This window comes from Rousettus aegyptiacus, unplaced genomic scaffold (assembly GCF_014176215.1).
Source record: "Rousettus aegyptiacus isolate mRouAeg1 unplaced genomic scaffold, mRouAeg1.p scaffold_m13_p_7, whole genome shotgun sequence".
NCBI lineage: Eukaryota > Metazoa > Chordata > Mammalia > Chiroptera > Pteropodidae > Rousettus > Rousettus aegyptiacus.
Window position 1 is genome coordinate 87,086,156 of NW_023416310.1, and position 20,572 is coordinate 87,106,727.

The 20,572-nt window shown below is 50.2% G+C and overlaps 1 protein-coding gene and 1 long non-coding RNA gene across 2 annotated transcripts in view; one reads left to right on the forward strand and one right to left on the reverse strand.

The window, feature by feature from the left end:
* The window catches only part of LOC107521939, a 75,090-nt gene that overhangs the window by 49,260 nt on the left and 5,258 nt on the right, over positions 1-20,572 (reverse strand). The gene's annotated exons all lie outside the window — the stretch shown is intronic.
* HAND1 (heart and neural crest derivatives expressed 1) lies at positions 14,457-16,721 on the forward strand. The gene is made up of 2 exons (XM_016167127.2): positions 14,457-15,008; positions 16,617-16,721. The coding sequence occupies exons 1-2, from the start codon at positions 14,457-14,459 to the stop codon at positions 16,719-16,721; spliced, it is 657 nt and encodes a 218-aa protein (XP_016022613.2).

A 20,572-nucleotide genomic window follows, 5' to 3' on the forward strand; every position in this document is an offset into this window, starting at 1 on the left:
ACTTGGGTTCCAATCTTGGCTGAACACCCCCAAATCTTTTGACACATGTCACACTCCCCACGTGAGAGAAGGAAAGGTATCCAAGCAGGATGTGGTATACACTGGCCTGCTTCCAGGCTGGGCGGACCAAGAGGTCCCTGGCTCCGGGGGCTCCCGACCCTGGGACCTCAGATTCCAGCTACAACGTCATGGCTCCTGGGGGTGCTACTCTGACATAACGGGCTGTAAGTGAGGTCCGTGGATGTGGCATGTGTGGCGGAGTGCTGGGCTTCCCAGACACAAAGTGCGTACAGATGAAGTGAGAAGCCAAGGAAACGGATTCCAGGTCTCGTTCCGAAACCAGAGAACCATCCGGAGCTGGAAGACCCTCAGAGGCCATCTAGTTCCCCACCCCCTCCCTGCACATTTTACAGATCAGAAACAAGACCACGTATGGCCTGGGACTTCAGGGGGCTTGGTCTGGGCTCAGGCATGAGTGGACTTGGGCCCTGGACCTTCCTCTGGAGGACACTAGGAGGAGACTTGGAGGCGAAAACTATCACAGAAAAATATTGAACTAGACTTTTATTTAAAAATGTAGTCAGAAGAGTGTCAACAATTACTAATTTATGGCCAGACTGTTTTTTCTCCACTCCCACCCAATTTTCTCTCTTGTATTTTTTTGAAGGGAATCCCAGATATCTTTGACTTAGAAACTGCTCAGAATGTATCTCAAAAAAGACTCTTTTTAAAAAAAGAATAGGCAAAACGTCATTGCCATACCTAGAATTTTAGAAACTAACAACAATTCCTCATCAAATATCTTGGGAATGTAAACAATCTTCATTAACAACAACAACAACAACAACAACAACAAAATGCTCATGCCTCATTGCTTAGAGAAAAAAGTGAAACGGGATAGATTCTCTGACCCCATTTTGGAGAATATACATGTCATAATAACAACGTAGTTTTGAGCGGCAGGATTATGAGTGTTTTTGTCTTTTTCCTAAAGTCTCTGTAGTATTCATTTTTGCATTTAAATATAATATGAAAGGGAGAATAAGGGCAGACTTATTTTTAAGTCTAAATCCTCTGATTCAGCATCCAAGTTTCAAGAGCTTATCCTGTTCCATCTTGAGATGGAGAAGGCCTAGCCACGCAAGAGAAGTCAGGGGTCCTGGCCACAACACCCAGGAAGGCTGTGAAGGGGTACAGGAACGCCCAACGGGCTTTTTCCAGCCTCGAGAGGAAATGTAGGAGCAGAGGTTCTGGGACATCTCTCAAGCTCTGGTCCCTGATGTCCTGCCACGTCTACCCTCTTACCTTCCCACCTTTATCAAGCCTCACACGTTGGGGGCACTTTGTTGCTGGAGTTGACAGACCAAACGAAACAGAGGCGGGCGGCAGATAACCAGAGTCCCTTCTGGCCACACGTAGGCCTGTTGGCTTGTCGGGCCTGGAGGAGAAGGCGTCTTGTTTCCCCAACACATTCCAGAGTCATGTCCCCCAGGCTGCGTGGCCTCTTGGCCAGATTCCCCTGAGCCTCCCAAGTCTTTCATGGTTGGAACAAAAAAGGGAATGAAAGACCTGGCATTGTTAGGTGCTTCTTTCCAAAGACACAAGTCTCAGTGTTGCTGTGTGATCTTGGGCAGGTCCCTCCCCTCTCTGGGCCTCCATTTTTGGCGTTGGACAGCGAGATAGATAATTTCTGAGACAGCCATCCCCCCGCCCTCCACCCACCCAACTCTGATTTCATTCAGAGTTCCTACATTTATCAGAAATAGGAAGTAGATCCACCACACCTCTAAATGTCAGCCTGGAATTTCATGGATGCCTCAGGCCATGGTGTGAAGGCTAGTTACTAAAACGTTTTTCAGCCGAAGAGTACATAAGACATTGTACCTCAAAATCCTGTACACACACACACACACTCTCTCTCTCTCTCTCTCTCTCTCTCTCTCTCTCTCTCTCTCTCACATACTCACACACTCTAATAAAAGTCTCACACAGTAACACACTTCCTTTATTAGATGCACTCTGATATTTTCTATTCTATTCATTAAAAAAAAAAAAAATTCTTATTGCAATCCATTAAGGTGTTTTCCCAGTCTGAAACAGGCATCACTTGTACTTTGAAAAACATTGATTCATGCAGCTATACCCCTATTTCTGATAAGGTAGTACACCAGCCTAGACAAACACAAATGGATCCTCTCTATTTTTTTCAAATGCTTCCTTTGTTAATATCTTCCATTACTGGGCTTCCTAAATTTGCATGTACACAGGAATCCCTTGGATTGTTTTTAAAATGTAAATTCTGATTCAGTAGGTTTGATTTGGGCCAAGATTCAGCATTTCTAATTAGCCCCCAGGTGATTCTGATACCAAGTTAGACAGCAGATGCCCAGATATTCCATTTCTTTGGTCCAACTATTCTCACAGATGGGACAGTTTTTCTCCCCCTGTCATTGCTTCCTCTCTCCCTCTCTTTTTTCCCATCTGTTCATGGATGTGTTTGGAGAATCAACGGGAGCAAATCACAGTTCTACCTCTCACCAGCTGAGGAAGCTTGAAAATGTTACTTCCGTTCTCTGTTCCTCAATAGGAAATAATAACTGAACTTTTCTGATGAAGTACTTTTGAGATAAATGAGATAGTCCACGCAAAGTACTTAATACATTGCCTATGGCATTATGAGTGCCAAATAAATGTTATTTTTATTGCCAAAGCTGGCAAAATTATCATCCATTATCCCACCAATGACTCCACCAACAATGATTGTTTTGAGATGTCTTCTGTCATATATCTATTTGATGGTTTTGGATTTTAGTTGACACTTGAGTACAGCTTTTAGAAACCCAGTGAAATCTCTTACTTGCATTTGGATGTGGTTTCATGCTATTGTTTTGTCTTAAAAATAAAAATGTCCAGTATGTTTAATTTTATGTCCTGCTATTTTTACTCAACATTAGATCGTATTCACTTTTTCCCTAGAAATTCATTCTAATTGTAAATGGGAGCAGGTGCAAAGTATGACTTCTAGAATCGAAGGCTAAATGCAAACCTCACATCATTCCACTGAACTTAGCTGAGGTCTGACTCCATGCCAGGCGCAGTCTAGCCCTGTCAGTAGACACACGACTTAGGGCCATACAAACACATAAACTATCAGGACTGGATAGTCTCCGGGGAAGATCTGGGGCCTGAGGTGACATAATGAAGGGGCACAGAGCTAAGATCAGAAACCACAGCCTTCCTTGTGAAGGAGGCAGCTAGGGACTTAACTAAGGCAGAGAACCTATTTTCGTCCCATTTGACTAATTTGGGTGAGATTTTATTTTTAAAATCCCATGTGCCAGTTTTCCTCCTAAAAGACTATTCCATCAACCATGTCTTCCTAAGCACGAGCTCTGTGATGGGAATGTACAGTATGATCAACTTCTTGGTGACCATATCACCAGAAGCATCTTCTCTGAACTGTCTGTATTAAGCAAGTTATGATTCATTCATATATTCCACAAACATGTATTGAGTAATTTCTATGTGTGGGTACTGTGCTAAGTACTGGGGATAAGACATTGAATAGATTCAGCCCCTCTCCTCATAAGGTGCATATCCTCATTATGATGAGCCATCTATTTAGATGTAAGCTGATGAGTACCTTATGCTATGATTAAACTGATGAACATGACCTTCATGTAGCAGAAAGAAGTCTTAGTACATAGTGTTTGGGGTGAGAGAGTAAAAAGAAGTTACATTGCTCATAGTCTTCTTCAATGAGAGTACATTATTGTTGTGAAAATATCATTAGAGAAATAAAAATATTTTTAGCATTTTAACTACCCCTCTCCTCCAAAACACGCATCATCGTCGTGGTTAAAATGAAGAACTTTGGAGTCATGGAGACCTGGGTTTGAACCCAGTCTCTCCAAAGTCCTAGCTGAGTGACCTTGGGCATGAAACCCATAGATATAAAATAGGGTTAATAGTGTTGCTTTGAGAATTAAATGAGACCTGTGTGCACAGTGTGTGAATACAGTAAGAGCTTCATGCAGTTGTCACTGTTAGTGTGCTGTGACAGAAGATTGGGGGCATCTGCCTTGTAGTTTCAGGAAAGAACTGCACATCTGTAAACTGCAAAGACCCCGCCATCCTGTTTCTGGGGCTGTCTGTGCGATTTTGCTGGAGCCTTCAAAAATCTACTCTGACTCTTCTGTTTGGTACAAGGTGGGAACCACCTCACTCAATTACAACCAACGATGAAGGCTAAGCTGCCTCAGGCAAGAACAACGTTAAACTAATATCAGATAGAACAAGCAGAAAGCTGTCAGATCAAGTGACAAGACATGGAGAAGAAACATACACATGTTTAAATGTCAAAGGTCCCAGTGACAAATATATCTGAGTTTGTGCAATTTTATTTTGTCCTAGGGTAGAGAATGAAAAATAGAATGTGAGGGTTAGAAGTGACTTTAGAGTCATCCAACCCCACGGCTTCATTTAGCCAGTTGTTTCCTTCAGTGACTGCTTTTTTTAGAGGCCCTACTATGTGTCAGATGTGTGCTGGGAACTGAAGGTAGGGCTGATGAGGACAAGAGCCTTGTCTCCTTCTGGAGTCTATAGGATTTGGTGGAGAAAGCTACAGCCTAGAGAGCCTAAATAGCTTGGCAGAATCACAGAAATTTTAATTTTATTTCTATGTTTTTCTGTATATTCTGAAATCTCCACAGTAGACATGTTTCACATTTAATTGTGTATCTCTATTTACTACATCTCATCGGTAACCAGGGAAGTACTTTGTTAGTAAATAGGTTACTCTCGAGTCCCTACTATGTCCATATAAGTCAAATTCTCAAAGCAGAGTTCCTGCATCAGAATCCGCAGTGAGCATTACTGAAAACACAGGTCCCATGGCCACCCCTGTCCTACAGGGCTCCCTGCATTGGAAACGTGCCAACAAAGGGATTGTGATACCCACTGAGCTGCAAGAAGGAATGCCTATTACGATGATTCCACGTAGCAAAGAAAACAGCAACAATTTTTTTTTAAATGGACCCAGACTTTAAATTTAAATTAATGCAGTAAGTTCATGAAAACAAACACATTAATCTTTTATTGGAATAAAGTCAACTCCTCCCTTTTTTCCTCTAGTGCCATAGCTAATTGCATCCATTATGTGTTTTTAACAGGTGCTATAAATCAGTGTGCCTGGGAGAGTGGAGTACGCTGTGGAGAGGCTGGGGAGAGAGGTACGCTGGAGGGGGGCGTTCTCTAGCTCACAGAATGGAATCAGACCAAGTGGCCCCGTTTCCTTAGAGCCAGCGGCTCAAAGCTCTCGGTTCTGAGCGCTTCTCGCCTCCGCTGGCTAGCCCCTCGCAGCTGCCGGGGGTTGCATAACAGCCTTTTCCGGGCCCTACAAATCACAGCCCTGTCCCACTTCTTGAACAGGCGCCCTTTACACTGCCCAGCCTCACAGCCCCCAGCATTTGTAACCTCTCTCTTTTCCAGGTTATCATCATCTGTCAGATCTGAAGTTAAACAACAAGAAACATGTCAGGTGAGAGGCTGGGAAAGACACTTGGCTGTTTATGAAAAATATTCCATTACAATCTGATACAAAATATTAGGATGCATCTGCCAACGTCCAGCTCTGAAAGGTTCCCTTTCCTCCATAAGCGAGCCGATTAGTGTGTGGTTCTAACCAATGTTTATCTTCTCTGGTTCTGTGGCAAACCCGCTGGGAAGAACCTGGCTCAGTTGCGTGGCTGCCTGGTATGTTCAGATTCATTCAATTAGGATACCCAGTTTGAGACGTAATGGGTTTGGGCGATGTCAATGGACTGATTGGTTTTTATACACATGCACAGAAAGATTTGATTTCCTCTGTGGAATTTATGGCAGGGAAAAGAGGTAATTACATTAATTTTTTCTCTGGTTTCTAGGTTTTCCTTTTCTGTTCTCTCTTCTGCAACCTTTGTTGCGTAAATATATATACACACACACACACATACTTTTTTGGGAACCTTGCATGGATGAAAATGAATTTAATAACTGCCAGTGGTTGGTTTGTGTTTAGGGCTGGGTTTCACTGTGACTTTTTTTCTCTTTTTTTCTTTTTCTTTTTTTTTCTTTTTGTTTTCCCCTCCATGCTCTGGAGATTTGGGAAAGCTAATGTGAACAGTCTCGTGGCCTGTGGTATGTGTGGGTGAGGTGACGGGGTGGTGTCCATGTAGCTAGGCTGTGATGGTCACACCAGGAAGAGGCGGTCTCACCCAGGCTTTCTGGGAGGGAACCCATTCCCACATTTAATAATCAGGTAAAACCAAAGTGCACTTTCCCTTTTCCCAGTCATCGTTCAGGCCCCTCACCTTTCTTTTCCGATTTCCATTTTTTTCTATCATTCACATGTCTTCTCATCCCACCTTCAAGATAAACATTCTGCTGCAGCAAGGAGAACCTTAGGGCAGAAAGAGGCTGACACTTGGAGACGTGCCCGTAAGAAGACCGAGGTGACAATTAAAAGGATCAAGACTCTCGGTTTGCAGCGTTCCTACTCCACCCATTTCTCCCATCTGAAGCCAAGGCCTTTTCCCCTATCCCTGACTTTCTGTGGAAACTCTCTCCCTGAATAGCGCTTAGATGGGAGAGCCTGGAGCGGACGGTTTGCCCTGTCCCCCATGGGAACTCTGCCAGAGAAGTGCATGGTTCTTAGTTAAAAAAAAAAAAAAAAGATAAAAAAAAAAAAGAAAGAAAGAAAAGGAAAAGAAAGAAAGAAAGAAAAAGAAAGAAAGAAAAAGGCGAAGAGATGTGGCTTTACAGTAAAGAGACAAAGAAGACCCTTGAGAAATTTAGAAATTCAATGGAAAAAGCAAGAAACCTGGAGCACTTAACTCTTCCCCCAGAGGACAGGAGAGCCTGCCAGCTCCCAGCAGCCGCAGAGCTCAGCATTTTCAGTGTCCACATTAACTCCCGTTTTTGTTTGTCTCTTCCGAAGTGTGTTTACAGTTGACCATTATGGGAAAGATGACGGATGTAGCCTGATCCCGATACAGTTTCTCACCCACAGACCGGGGTTCTGGATGCCGAGAGGCAGACGGGAAGAGTTGAGCGCAGAAATTTTCACCAGCCGCTGATCTATCCCCCCACCCCGAACCCAAACAGTTCGGCTCCTACGGGCTTCTCCTCAGACAAGTACAGATTTCCCAAGGTTCATACCTTTGCCTCCAAGCCACTTAAAAAGTCCGCATCTTAGTCCAAACCCTGCCACCAGCGGGCAGGTCCCATGGCGCATTAGAGCAAGGCCATTTTAGATTGGGAAAACTGAGGCCCACGGAAGGAGAGGCTCGTCTTCCTCTGCCCCATATCCAAGTTTTAAGGGAGGACGACGAAGAGGGGCCCTCTGTCCCCTCACCTGTTCTCACCCATTTCTATCTTGCACCAGTTCTTAACCTCCCAGCGCGGACTAGGGTGCTCGGACTCGGTTTTCTCTACAGAAATGTATTTCTCTACTAAAATTTGCATTCGTTTGAGCCAAAGGCTGGCGCATATAGATCACCTGCAGCAGGTAGTGGCCGAGGGCTCTGCAGAGCGCAGGGGATGCGCTCGCGCTGCAGGCGGCCGGCCGCGGACTGGCTGGGATGAGCTGTCTCACAGTCTCGGATTGCCGCGCTATCTTGCCTCCGTTCTTACGCAGAACTGGGTCACCTCCAGCGCGCTCCTTTGCCTACTCTGGGGCACAGAAGTTTTGAGGGAATACTTAAACCCTCTCCCTGAATAGCGCTTAGGTGAATGAGCCTGGAGCAGACAGCTTTTCCTGTCCTCCATGGGAACGCTGCCAGAGAAGTGCATGATTCTTAGTAAAAAAAAAAAAAAAAAAAAAAAGGTAGAGAGACGTGGCTCAGCCCTGCATAAGTAGACTCTCGTGAAGGACCTCCGCGTCCGGGTCTGCCTGGACTACAGGGCTCTCCAGCCTATGGGGCCCGTGTTGTCTGTCTTTGGGGACTTGTCCCCAGCCCCAGCCTTTCCTCAGTCTTCAGCTGGGGTCCAATAACGTCAGGACCCAGGAGATAGGGGAGTGGGTTGATCCCGTTCTCCCGTAAAATTTGTAATGCACTAAGAAAGGGGGGAGGAAATTCCCTGACTTGGGAAACAACAATCAGGTGGTGAAACTGACCAGAGATAAACCTCTTGGCATAAAACAGCCCGGCACAGAATTCATCAGTCGGTTAGGGACCAAGCTACAAGCGACTCGTGGAGCAACCGAGGGCCACAAAACTAGCCAGCGCGCCGTGAATGAAAAAACCAGATATGCCTGAAACAGACTGGTGCACCACATAACACCATTCACTGACCACCTGAGACTGATCGCTGTGAGAATGACCAGGATGAAATTGCCCGGAAAGCAAAGGGACTGGTTGAAAGGAGCCAGAATGAAATCCACCTGCCTGCTAGCACAGAACAAACCACTGCCAGGACTTGGAGCAGGGAGGGTTGTGGAGGGCCGCAGGGTAGATGGGGAGGGGGCTTGTCGCCCGCCGCCTGGGAGAAGCTTCTGGAGCTGCTGCGGGGACCTAGCGGGGGAGGGGGTGTCCACTGCTTTTTGATTTACAACTGCCGCGCCCCAAGCGATCCCATAAATTTGGGAGCCGTTTTCACCAAAACTGAGTTACGATTTTTCAAATAAATACATTTTCCAATCAGACGGCGTTCTGTTTAGGTTGACCATGTCCCGAAGCAGACATCTCTCCACGCGGAAAATACACAGAGGAGGAAACGGAGCCTGGACGAAGCTCAGACGACATAAAAACTTGTGTAAACACGTTGTCATTTACCGACTTCGGAAGAGAAAGGGAATGGGGGAGGAAGATGTTTAATTCTCTCTTGAATCCTCAGGTCCCAGCCCCGAGGGAAGACACGGAAAATTTAATATTCTTTTTCCATAAGCTTGATTTGTGTTACTCATTAGACAATGGGCAGCATCAGGTTTACCTTAAATAGATCTTGTATTTTAGAGGCTGTAACAAACCTAAGAACGGATAGAGTTGCCCCCCACCCTTAGTTTTTCTTTAGGATAAAGTGTGGGGGAGATAAACCAGAATGGATCATTGTAGCAGTGGAGGGTCTTCAGTTTCTCGCGGTGTGCCCCATGCTCTGGGCCTGTCTTGCCACCTGCAAAACCACGGAAACCAGACTAGATGTCAGAGGGCCCAGCTGCACACAAGAGCAGACACACATGATTCTATGCACAACCGCAGGAAGCTCAGGACACTGCCCCCACCACCACCACCACCACAATCTAAAGGGTAGAGAATGTCAGCTTGTTAGTGGCTTGTACCTTCTCTGACCAGATCACCCTTTATTTCAGGAAAGGAGGGAAGAAGAGAGGCTACCACAGAACCCAAGTCTCCCCTGGAGGTCTGGCCTGCCTCTGCCACTCACTGGCTGTGTGCCCTTCGAGTAGTTCCTTCCCCTCTCTGGGCCAGTTTCCCTGTTGGTCCTCAGAGGATCTCTCAGTAGACTTGCTAGTTTCCCAGATCAGCCAAAGCAAGGAGGCCTCACCCTTTGAGCTTCTAAGGGGAGAAACTGAGCCTTTTTCTATTTCTTCCCTGCCACGACTGTCCCCCGGCTCCGGGGAGCAGGTTGGGTCAGAATGGAAAGTCCTAGACACTCTTTAGATGAAACAGAGAAATGTTTAAGGGATTTGCGCGCTCAAGCTGCGGGGTAAATGGCCCGCGGGCTGATTTATGGCGCGTTACTGCGCGACGCGATTCCCCAAGACAGCGAGAATATTTTACACCGCGCTAATATAAACAGGCGGCCGGCCGGGTCCTTTTTATGGAGTTCCTGTAATTACCCGCGCCCTGACAGGTCCTTGATTTACGGCCCTATTTAGATAAGGGGTCCGGTGCGGGGATTGCCGGTGGCGTCAAGGTCACGGGACTCGGCGGGAGAAGGTTTGCGGTAGGCGCCGTGGCCTGGGCTCTCGGAGGCCTGCCAGTCAGGGGGTGGGAGTCAGGGGAGAGGGCCCCTGAAGCCGAGGCTGCTGTCACTCCAGAGGTCTGAGGCTCAAGTAAAGCCGGTCCACTCTACAGATGCGGGAACGGAGTCCTGGAGGAGGCAGGAACTCGCTCGCCAAAAACAAAAGCCAAAACAAAAACAGAAAAACAAACGAACAAACAAACAGCGAATGAAATGGGGGTGGATGTGATCTGGAGCTGAAATTCAGGTCTCTGGCAAAGTCATCCCCACGCCTGGTGATGCGTGGTCTCCCCCCACCCCCACATCCAGCTTTATGACAGTAGGGTTCTGTAGGGTCAGTGGGGAAAGAGAAGGACTCAACGCAGTCGGAAAAAAAAAAAAAAAAGGCACGATCAGATCCAAACAGAGGACTGAGCACTGAGCGCGGGAGACGGAGTCTGGACTACCATCCCTGCCCAGGGCGATGTAGTCCTGGGGATGAGTAACTCCATTTCTTCCCTTGTGAAATTAACATTTCCAAAAACAGAGATACAGTTTATCCAGATTTACTGATACTGTGCTAAGAGCTTCACCTATATCATTTCCTTTCATTTCAAACCAGCCTTCTGGGCAGGTATTATTCCCACCCCCAACAGTTTACAGAGGAGGAAACTGAGGATGGGAAGGTTCACACCTGGAGGAATGCCCGGTTCCACCGAGAGGCTCTCTTCGGCACTCCTGTAGTACAACTTCCAACCTCTTTGTGCTTACGCTCTCCACCCTGGCAAATGGGGTGAGAGTTCTTGCCGGACCTCACTAGCACAACTGGAGGAGGAAGCGTGCATTTGAAGATGCTCTGAGTACCTGACCTTCTGAAGGAGATATCTAGGTGAGCACTTGGGGATTCCCCAGGGGAGGCCCCCAGGAAGGGGAAGTATGGACTAGTGGGTAGGACACCGGAGCCCCTGGCTCCCGGGTGGGTAGATGTGGGCCCAGGTAGAATGGAGTCCTTCCCTGAGCCGAGCACTAAATCTGCGTGAGACGAGAGCGAGAACCAGGGTAAGGAATTACAGAACTCCAGACTATCAGTCCTATGCCCTTCTGAAAATGAAGAAACAGAGACTCTGAGAGGGAAAGAAACACAGTGAGGTGCTAGGCGGAGCCAGAACTCTTTTTCCTCCCAGCCTAAAGCAATTTCTGCAAACTCCTGGGTTCCAGACCCCCTCCCCCCCACACACACATACCCTGTAGCCTGGGGCAAAGAGAACATCCTCACCAGGTCCCCACTGTTCCTTCTGCTGCACTCCAAAAGCACCTGAGCCAGACTGGAAATAAAAGCGCCTTGGGGGGCTCCCAGAAGGCCAGGTCTGGAGCCTAGGCGCCTTGCGGTCTACACAGGCATCCCCCTGGCCTCCACCCTGCTGGAGATCACACAGCCTGGAGTCCCTAGGGCCGCACTCTCACCACTCTCAAAGGTTACGCAGCTCATCTGAAGACCGAATCCTTCCCCATCTTTGCCGAGAGAAGGGGAAGAAGCATCGCTTTCTGCCGCCCAGGTGGCCAGGAGCACCCAGCTCACAGGGGTGCGCAGCTGGGCAATCTCAGGGGCCCTCAAGGGGTCTGATGGGACTGGAACTCATCACCCAGTAATGATCATGTATTCTCCACCACACTAAGCAGGCTGACTATTTGGGGGGTATATGCTGCCCTGAGTGATGTCTAACCACGGGCAAATCACTGGGACACGTGGGTGGGGGCTGAAGCATGAATTTGTCAGTATGTGGGTAATTGTGCGTGCCTGTGTGAGTGCTCCTCATTCACGTGGGTGCTGGGAAAAGGGGCGTACTATTGTTCAACTTCATCAGCATGCAAATATGACTATGTAGGTAAGATAGAAGACATGTCACACTGAGTGTGTGCCAGTGTGTAATGTGCGAACATGGGAAAACATCTATTTCTGAGCATCTGTGCATATACAGTAGTAGTCATGGCTACGTACTCGTGTGTGTTTGGCTTAGTTGTGACACTGACAATACGCGAAATACATGATGTGGTTTTCAAACGTTTGTGCTGTGAATGCAATTGTGGGGGAATTGTAAGAAAATACAAATTGGTTGTACCCCTACACGATCGTGACATAAGATGTTGTGTAGAACCCTGCACTGGTGTGATATTTATGTAGAGTGTGTGTGCCTCTACTGGATGATGGTATTTTATGCCTACGGGCATCTAGACTTCGGAGTGGTTTAGCTGTAACAGTGGGATGCGTGCTGTGGGTGAGAGAGAGAGATAACGTGTAAAACCCTAGGAATGCATGAATATTGAAATGCTGTGTTGAGTGGGTGTATACGTGTTACCTGAGAATGCATGTATTTTGGGGTGTATGTGGACTTTTTATGTGTGCAGGTGAATCGTGGGGATATATGTGTGCGTGTGTAAGTGTCGGCTGAGTGTGCCACTATGAGAGCCTGCGGGTGAAGATCGTTCCTGGATTAGGACAAAGACTGCGTGTGAGTTGAGGACTGAGGTCCTTCTCCGTTAGTATTTACTCTCCCCCGCGTACTCACTCAAGAGCGCCTCCAGGCCAGGGAGGCGCGGGACCCCATGGAGCCCTGGCGGAACTGGGCGCCGGGCGCTCCCTCCCTTCGAGCCTCCGGCTCCGCGCTCGGCCCAGCCCCAGCGCTGCTGGCGCCAGGCGCCCGGAGAGCGGCGGGTTTCCAGCTCGCCTCAGGCAGGAAACCAGGACCCCCCTCCCCCCACGCACCTCTAGGGCCCACAGCCCTGCCGAGCTCCCCGCCCCTCCAGGGGAACTGGCTGGCTCAGGACTCGGCGTTTGTCCCCTTCTCTCCAGCAGGGCCCCCCTCCCGTTCCATTTCCAGGAGAGGATCACCACAGAACGCACTCCGCACCGGGCCCGAGGAAAATCGTTCATCTTCTCTAGGCTTCACTTTTTCTGTCTGTACAAGGAAAGAGTTGGCCTTTCTCCCTCTGCCTTTGGACTAAGTGTGTCAGGCATACAGTGCATGTCAATAAATGATTAAATAAACGAATGGGTAAAGGAGTGAATTTGCTCTCTAAAAAGGGCAGTCCCATATTGATCTTCCCCTTTCACCCTCACCTCCACATTGCTTTCGATAGAAGGGCACACTCCTTCTACCCCACGTAGGGAAGGGGCGCTCGGAAAGGTTGGCGAGATGGAGGGAAGGGCTCAAACGCCTAGTCCTGAGCCAGCCAGTCCCCCAGGTATGAGGACATCGGCTAGGAAGCTACGGCAGCGGGAGGTCAGACGCCAAACCCCAGCCGAAATTGCTGCCACCTGGGCGTTCCTGGTCGCGACACGAGCCCGGGACAGGCCGGGAAAGGCCCTGGCGCGCAGGGGAAAGAGCGGAGGTCCGCGCAGCCAGAGCCTGGTCTCTGCCCTGGCGGGTGTGAGATCATCCGCGATGCTTGTCTTCTGCTCCGCGAGCCTGGCGGAGAATGCGGCGATCCTGGCCCCTTCTGTATATATTTACGGCCAAACGCGGATTCCTCCTGGTGTGCGCTTTGGCACTGGCGTCTTTATAGAATCGAACATTCTCAAGCGGGGGTGACCTGGGCGGAGCAGCCCGACGTCAGCCCGCGCTCCGGACCTGCGGAGTCCGGCGGAGAAGAGGCTGCCTTCGCCCAGTGTTGGCGGGCACATAACCGGTGCCCTAACTGCTCCCAGTCTGTTGGTCTGGGACTGATGACTAAGGGCTGGGGGTGCTTAGGGAAGGACGTCAGGGGCCTGTCCTGCCTCCAGCCGCTCCCTCTCATTTTCTGGCTCTGACGGCAAGCGGAGCAACGACGCTCCGGACTGGGAACCGCTGAAATTCCTGTTTTGAATTCTGGAGGGTCTAGATAGAGCAAGAACCTTTCTTTCTCTGGGCCTCAGTTTCCCTATGTGTAAAATCAAGAGATGGGCTCTAGATGAAGGCCTTTTCGTTGGATGATTCTAGATTCTTTTCCTTGGGTCCAAGGTGGGGGGAGGGAGAGGGTGACAGCCTCCTTCCAGGGCGTTGACAGGCCCGTGCCTCAAGTCCGTAGCCCCCGCCCCCCCCCCACCAACCAAGCTGGAAACTGGGGGGAGGAGGGGCGGAGGCGGGACTGCCTGTGTCCCCGAAGGCAGCCTAGAGACTAGTGGCACAAGCTGCGCTTAAAACCAGGGACGGACACCCTCCCCTTCCTCCTCCCCACCCCCCTGCCATTGGCTCCAGGGAAAGGTTGACATCAAAGCCGTGGCCTTATATAAGCCAGACCCTGAAGGGGAGGCCGCAGAAGGGTTAAACAGGTCTCTCGACGTCAATATCCTCGCCCACGACAGAAACCAAGGCTGCGGCGGGGCGGCTGCGCGTCTCGGTTTCAACCTTGCCCGGACTCTCTCAAAGCCCACGCCCACCGAAGCCTGGCCCCAGAGCCCACGCGTGACCCCGGCAGTCTCCGGGGTGCATGGAGCAGCACTAATTGGGCTGGCTGCGCAGGCCAAGGTCTGCTCCAAAATGAACCTCGTGGGCAGCTACGCACACCATCACCACCATCACCACCATCACCACCCGCACCCCGCGCACCCAATGCTCCACGAGCCCTTCCTCTTTGGCCCTGCCTCGCGCTGTCACCAGGAGCGGCCCTACTTCCAGAGCTGGCTGCTGAGCCCGGCTGACGCTGCCCCGGACTTCCCCGCCGGCGGGCCACCGCCCACAGCCGTAGCAGCCTCTGCCGCTTACTGTCCGGACACCAGGTCCGGCCAGAGCCCGGGGCGCCTGGAGGCCCTCGGAGGCCGCCTCGGCCGGAGGAAAGGCTCAGGACCCAAGAAGGAGAGGAAGCGCACGGAGAGCATTAACAGCGCCTTTGCGGAGCTGCGCGAGTGCATTCCCAACGTGCCGGCCGACACCAAGCTCTCCAAGATCAAGACTCTGCGCCTGGCCACCAGCTACATCGCCTACCTGATGGATGTGCTGGCCAAGGACGCACAGGCTGGCGACCCTGAGGCCTTCAAGGCCGAACTCAAGAAGGTGGATGGCGGCCGCGAGAGCAAGCGGAAAAGGGAGCTGGTAAGTTCAGGGGCTGGTAGGCTCCAGCCCAGGGCACAGGTCTGTGAGCACCCTTAGGCCAGCGTGTAAAGGAAGGAGTCTGCGTTGCCGTGTGCGAGATTTTGAGAGGCTGCAGGGAACTCTGAGATGGTCAAAATGTGGAATTGTGTGCGTAAGGGAGAAAGACTTGTATTTGAACTTCGTATGTAATGTGGGATTGTGTTTGTAAGGCTGAGAATGAAGACAGAATCTTAACCTTTTTGGAGGGGGTCCTAGGGTCCCTTTTAAGAATCCATTGGAAGTTTAAGATGCCCCCCACCCCACCAAATCATATATTTTGCTTCCAATTTTGAGGGGTCCTGCACCATCCCTGGGCGCTCCTGAAAGCCAGGTTAAAAATGCTGTAGAAGTTGTTACTTTAATATTTATCCATATGGGCTCAGTTACTGTTTTCAAAGGGCCTTTGCTGGAGATGGAGAGGCTAGTCTACCTCCGTCATTGTACAGATAGGGAAACCAAGGCTCAAGCATGGGACTTGACATGGCCACCTACCCGAGGAGTCAGAGGTGCAGCTGGGGTAAAACAAGTCAGAGCTTCTGCTCAGTCCAGAGCACCTTCCACTGTGCCACTTCCCAAGGACTAGTTCTAAGGACGACCTTGATGGTTTTGTGTGTCAACGCCAAGAAATGAGGGCCAGTCTCACCCATTTCTTTTGGCTTTGTCGATCGCAGTTTTCACTCAGACTTTCTCGATCCTCTCCAGTGAGGGCAACACTTTCTGAAGCCTGTTTCACTGGCTCAGGGCAGTGGAACCTCAGAGGGTGGAGATTTCCGGGCTGGAGAACTAGTTTCTCTAGGTTGGTGCGCTCAGGCCCACTGCCCGTGGAAGCTGACTAGAGAGCCCTATGACTTTGATCTGGTCCTCAAGGGCTGTAGGAAAAGCTCACCTGGGGAGACTGGGGAAGACAGATAGGTATTCAGTCTTTAAGCCACAGTCTTGGAATAGAGGAGATGCAGGCCTGGGTGACGCCTTGGTGGAAGCCATTATTAGGAGTATCCCCATCTCCTGCAAGTCACCACCTCCTTCAAGTAGCACTGTTTGGTTCTGCTAAGAAAGTGCGTGTGGAAGGCAGATGCTAGGCCAGGCTGTCTGCCTCTCTTTTAACCTAGCCTGTCTGAGGCTTTCTAGCGCCGGCTGGTGGGGACCCAACACCTAATATCCAAGCCCAGGTGCTAAACCAGGTAGGAAAGCTGGTGGGATGTGTTGGGGGAGCAGGTCCAAGAGCAGAAAACTGTTGATTCCCACCCCTGCTATTCTAACCTCTGCGGTCTCTCTTGGGCACCATTTAGCAGAACCTAAGCGCATCACTTTCACTAGATGCAGAAAATTCTCATTACCAAACCTCACGCAGCTGCCCAGCCCATCCTGCCCCCCCCCCATGGGAACTCGGTGCATAAAGGCAAATTTATGAGCCTGTTTGCCTATTTCACAAACAGAAATCTGTCACTTATTTAAAGGCTCTCAGTTACTGCTCCCAACACCTTTTTCCCCCGCCCCACTCTACGCCCAGGCGGCTGGAGTAGAAAATTTTAAACCTGTCTCTCTCGCCTCTTTTCTTATGTGTGGCAGCAACAGCACGAAGGCTTTCCTCCCGCCCTGGGCCCAGGCGAGAAGAGGATTAAAGGGCGCACAGGCTGGCCGCAGCAAGTCTGGGCGCTGGAGTTAAACCAGTGAGCTGAGGACCCCGCCACCACCACCGCGGGCCCGACCCGGAGCCCGGGAGGAGAGGAAGGCGGCAGCCAGCGAGTGCCAGGCTCTGGGTGCCAGGGGCTTATGGGGGCGCATCCTATCGAGCCTCCGCTGCCTGCTGGCAGGTCGCCGGCTGCAACAACACACTTGGATCGCACGTGCAATGTCATTTGAAATTGTTTTTAATACATTAAGAGAGAAATATATATATATCCACCCCCAAAACCGAGAGGGCTACTCTTGGAGGCACTATGTGGGAGGGAGGGACTGCAGGACCCGAGTGGGCTAAGACGCACCCTTCCCACCCTTCTGGGGCGAATTTGGAACCCCCAGCGCCTTCCCCACTACCTATATGGCTCTCTTTCTCACCCCCTCTTCCTTCGTCAAAATTCTCTGGCGCTCCCTTCCCTGATTAAAATGCAATAAGAGGAATCAATAGTTTTCTGCCATGGACAGAGAAGCAGACCAGGAGGATGGAGGGCTGCCTTTTGTTATTGGTCTCCCTCAAACAGTGATGTTTTTACTTTATTTTTTGTTGCTGCACTTCCTACTTAGTTCCAAGGGAAACACTTGCCTGCCTTTTCTTTCTCTCTTCCTTCCTTCTTTTCTTTCTCTCTCTTCCTTCCTTCCTTCCTTTGCTAAGTAAAAGCGTTTTCCCTATGTTGAAAAGTTTGTATGTATTTAAACTACCTACGGTGCCTGCTGCGCTCAGGTGTTTGTTTATTCCCCCGTCCCCACCCCTTTTCTACCTCAAATCTATATGACCACTCACCACCCCTTCCCTTTGCCAAAGCAGTATCTATGCTCTTGACCAATAAAACATTTTCTGAAATCGGAGGAAGCCTGTGTGATGTCTTGGTGGGTATCCCGGCTCCATAATTTCTGCTAGGTGGAGAGCGTCCTATTTCTACTTCCTTTCGATAAATGCCAAACTACAAATCAAGTTAAAGGGGAGGGGGCAGATAAAGGACATATTCCTGGAACAAAGAACAAAGTTCTTATAATGCAACTGTGAGACAGGATAACTTTAGTGAGCCCACAGAAAGGAAAACTGGAAAGGCATTGGACCCAGAGAGACTGGCTGCGATTTAGGTAACTCGGCATGGTCTAACATCAGGTTAGCATGCACACCCATGTCTACAGGCAGTGGCTTGGGGTTATCAGGAATGGGGCATCATCCCCCCGGTAGTGTAGCTGGGTAGAATGGGGTGTGCTCAGGAATACTATGTTCATGTATATGAAATTGTGAACACATCTGGGCGTGTAATGGTGCAGGAACTCGTGGAACCCGGTGTCTGTGTGTGTGTGTGTGGGGGGGGGGGAGGCTATGAGGGTCTGCGCAGCACAGCTCCCGGACTCGTTGAGTGGTAGCACCTATTATTTTATACTTGAGTAAAATAAGCTCGCGAGTGCTTATGGTTAAATTTGAGACGTTTAGGTTTTTCTCCAGCAACAACGCACTCAACAAATAATTGTGAGAGCACGTGGATTTGTGCAAAGGGATGGAGTATGTGCATACTTAATGCTGGCACTGGTGCACGAGAGCTACCTTTGTTCCCGCACGTGCGCTCCCGTGGCTGGGCGCTGGTGGGGGGAGGCGGGGGGGGGGCGCGGTGTGAATAAAAACCGCTGCATTCGCCAAGGCGCGGGCTCTTGCCGGGCTATGCTGGGGCGGGCAAACGTGTTCCTGAATAACAGCCTACAGACTAGCAGTTTTACTGGCGCGCGAATGTGTACTAGGCACTAGCTAAGCGCTTTTATGCCCCCGAACAGCTCCCGCGATTGCCCGAGGGCCGCGCGGTCTGCGGGGCTCTGGCGCTCGCTGCGAGCGAGGCGCGAGAAGGCGCGCGCCGGTCCCTGGGCGCTCGCTCGCCCTCCACCCTCCACCCGGGGCTGGGGGCCCTCGGCTTGGGGCCGATAAAAGAGGCCCGGGGGGCGGCTCTGGAGCCAGGCATTTCCAGGCTCTTCATCCCGGCATCGGGGTGAATATGGGGCCCCATTAGTCTTGGCTGTAAACACCGTGGCAGGGGCCGAGCGGCCACGCGGGCCTTTCCGGACACGAAGGAGTTAATAAAAGGTGTTTTATGGATGCGAGGAAATGGTGGGGGAGGTGTGAGCTTCTCTCCAGCCTTGCCCCCCTACTTCTTCCTTTTTTTCCCTCTCGCCACCCGCCGCCAGATCAAACAGGCCGGTGATTTAACTGGGGCAACACCTCGCGGTAATGAGCCGTCCCGGCACACCCCTCCCCCGGCCCCAGTTCCCGGCCCCGGGCCCCAAGGCCCCTCGGGCAGGGGCAGAAAAGAAAAATCAAGGGTTTTTCCTTTTCCTTTCCAAGAGCTAGGACGCCCCTTAGAAATCCTGGCGCGCACCGGTACTGGTACTCAGGTAGCAAGCCGAGGGAGGTGCCCCGACACGGAGGTAGGCCTTGGCTGGATTCGAACCCAGGGCTGCAGCTGAGTTTGCAGACGGTCCCCCAGCTAGACACCCAGCGCGGCTCCGGCGACTATTTTTAGCCTCCAAAGTATCCTAGGCACGGGAAGAATGCGCACTCAGGTCCTGCTTTCTTGAAAGAAGAAAGAGTACCGAGGGGTACCACCCCCCGCGGCCGGAGCCACGTTCGGCATTACCAGCCCTGCTCAGAAAACCCCACTGGGCCGGGTCCCAACCTCCTTTGAAGGGGCGAAGCCTCAAATTCAGCCTCAGCCACGTCCAGTCCCGACCTCAGACCTGGGAGCTGAGACAGGCGACCGGGGGCCCATTGAGAGGGTCCCCGGGATGTCCTCCCACTTTCCCCGAGTCTTACACCAGGGGCTTAGAATGCCCAGGCCACGTCCCCGGCCCTCACGCCCTGGCTGAAAAGCCTGACCCCGGAGAGGAACGGAGTCGCTCCAGGTTTCACAAACCAGTCTGCGCCAGGATCTCAGCCTCGGTCCGTCTCTCCCCACCTCCGCGGGCTCTCAAGCCTCTCACCCTCCTTTAGTCCTCCCCTCCCGTGAAACGGCTTTAGAGCCTGACGTTTATTTTCTTATCCTCTCCCAGGGTTCAATGCGGTTTGTCAGAAACCTACCTCAACCCGGCTGTGGCAGAGCGGTGTCGTTATTCTTATTTTTAAATTAAGAGTGCCGCTTTTTTTTTTTTTAATCTAGGAAAAATGGAATGGTCACGAACCTAAAAGTAAATTCCAGGAATTTTTCGTAAGGAAATGCTCATTGATGTTACAAATCTTTAACTACTGGACTAGTCTACTAAGGAGTGAAAAACAGGAAAGGACCCAGATGTCCAATAATTATAGAATTATAACTGGCTAAATAAATTTATCAGTGCAGTGGGTGACTACTCAGCCACTAGAAAAACTTTGAGAATTGACATGGAGACTGTTCATTATACACTAAGTGGGTGGGGACCCCTTCCAGGTTACTGAAGACTGTCCATCCTAACTTCCTTTATGTAAAAATGAATGGATAAATGATTATTACTCAAGGAGAAAATTTGGAAGAATATATGCATCAACATATTTACACCCCTACCTCTGAGCTGTGGGAATAAGGATAATTTTGACTTTTCCTCCTGCTTAGGTATATTTCTTGACATTTTTTTTACAATGAATAAGTATTACTTTTGCAATAAAAAATTAGGTTGAAAGTTCCTTCTAATTTCTCCTGTGGCCAGTGTACTCTCAGTATACTGTTTAGTCAACATAGATTAATTGAACATTCACTTGTGCTAGGCACTGTGGGTATAAACATAATGTGCAAGAAAGAATCCATATAATCACCACCAACTGATGTATAATAGTAAATGTTCATCATGAAGTTGATTATTCCTTCTGCAGTAAA

Excerpts from the sequence above, each read along its gene's own strand:
- HAND1 (XM_016167127.2), top strand. The coding sequence starts at position 14,457 with ATGAACCTCGTGGGCAGCTACGCACACCATCACCACCATCACCACCAT. Across the intron at positions 15,009-16,616 it reads GCAAGCGGAAAAGGGAGCTG|CAACAGCACGAAGGCTTTCC; the intron begins GTAAGTTCAGGG and ends TATGTGTGGCAG.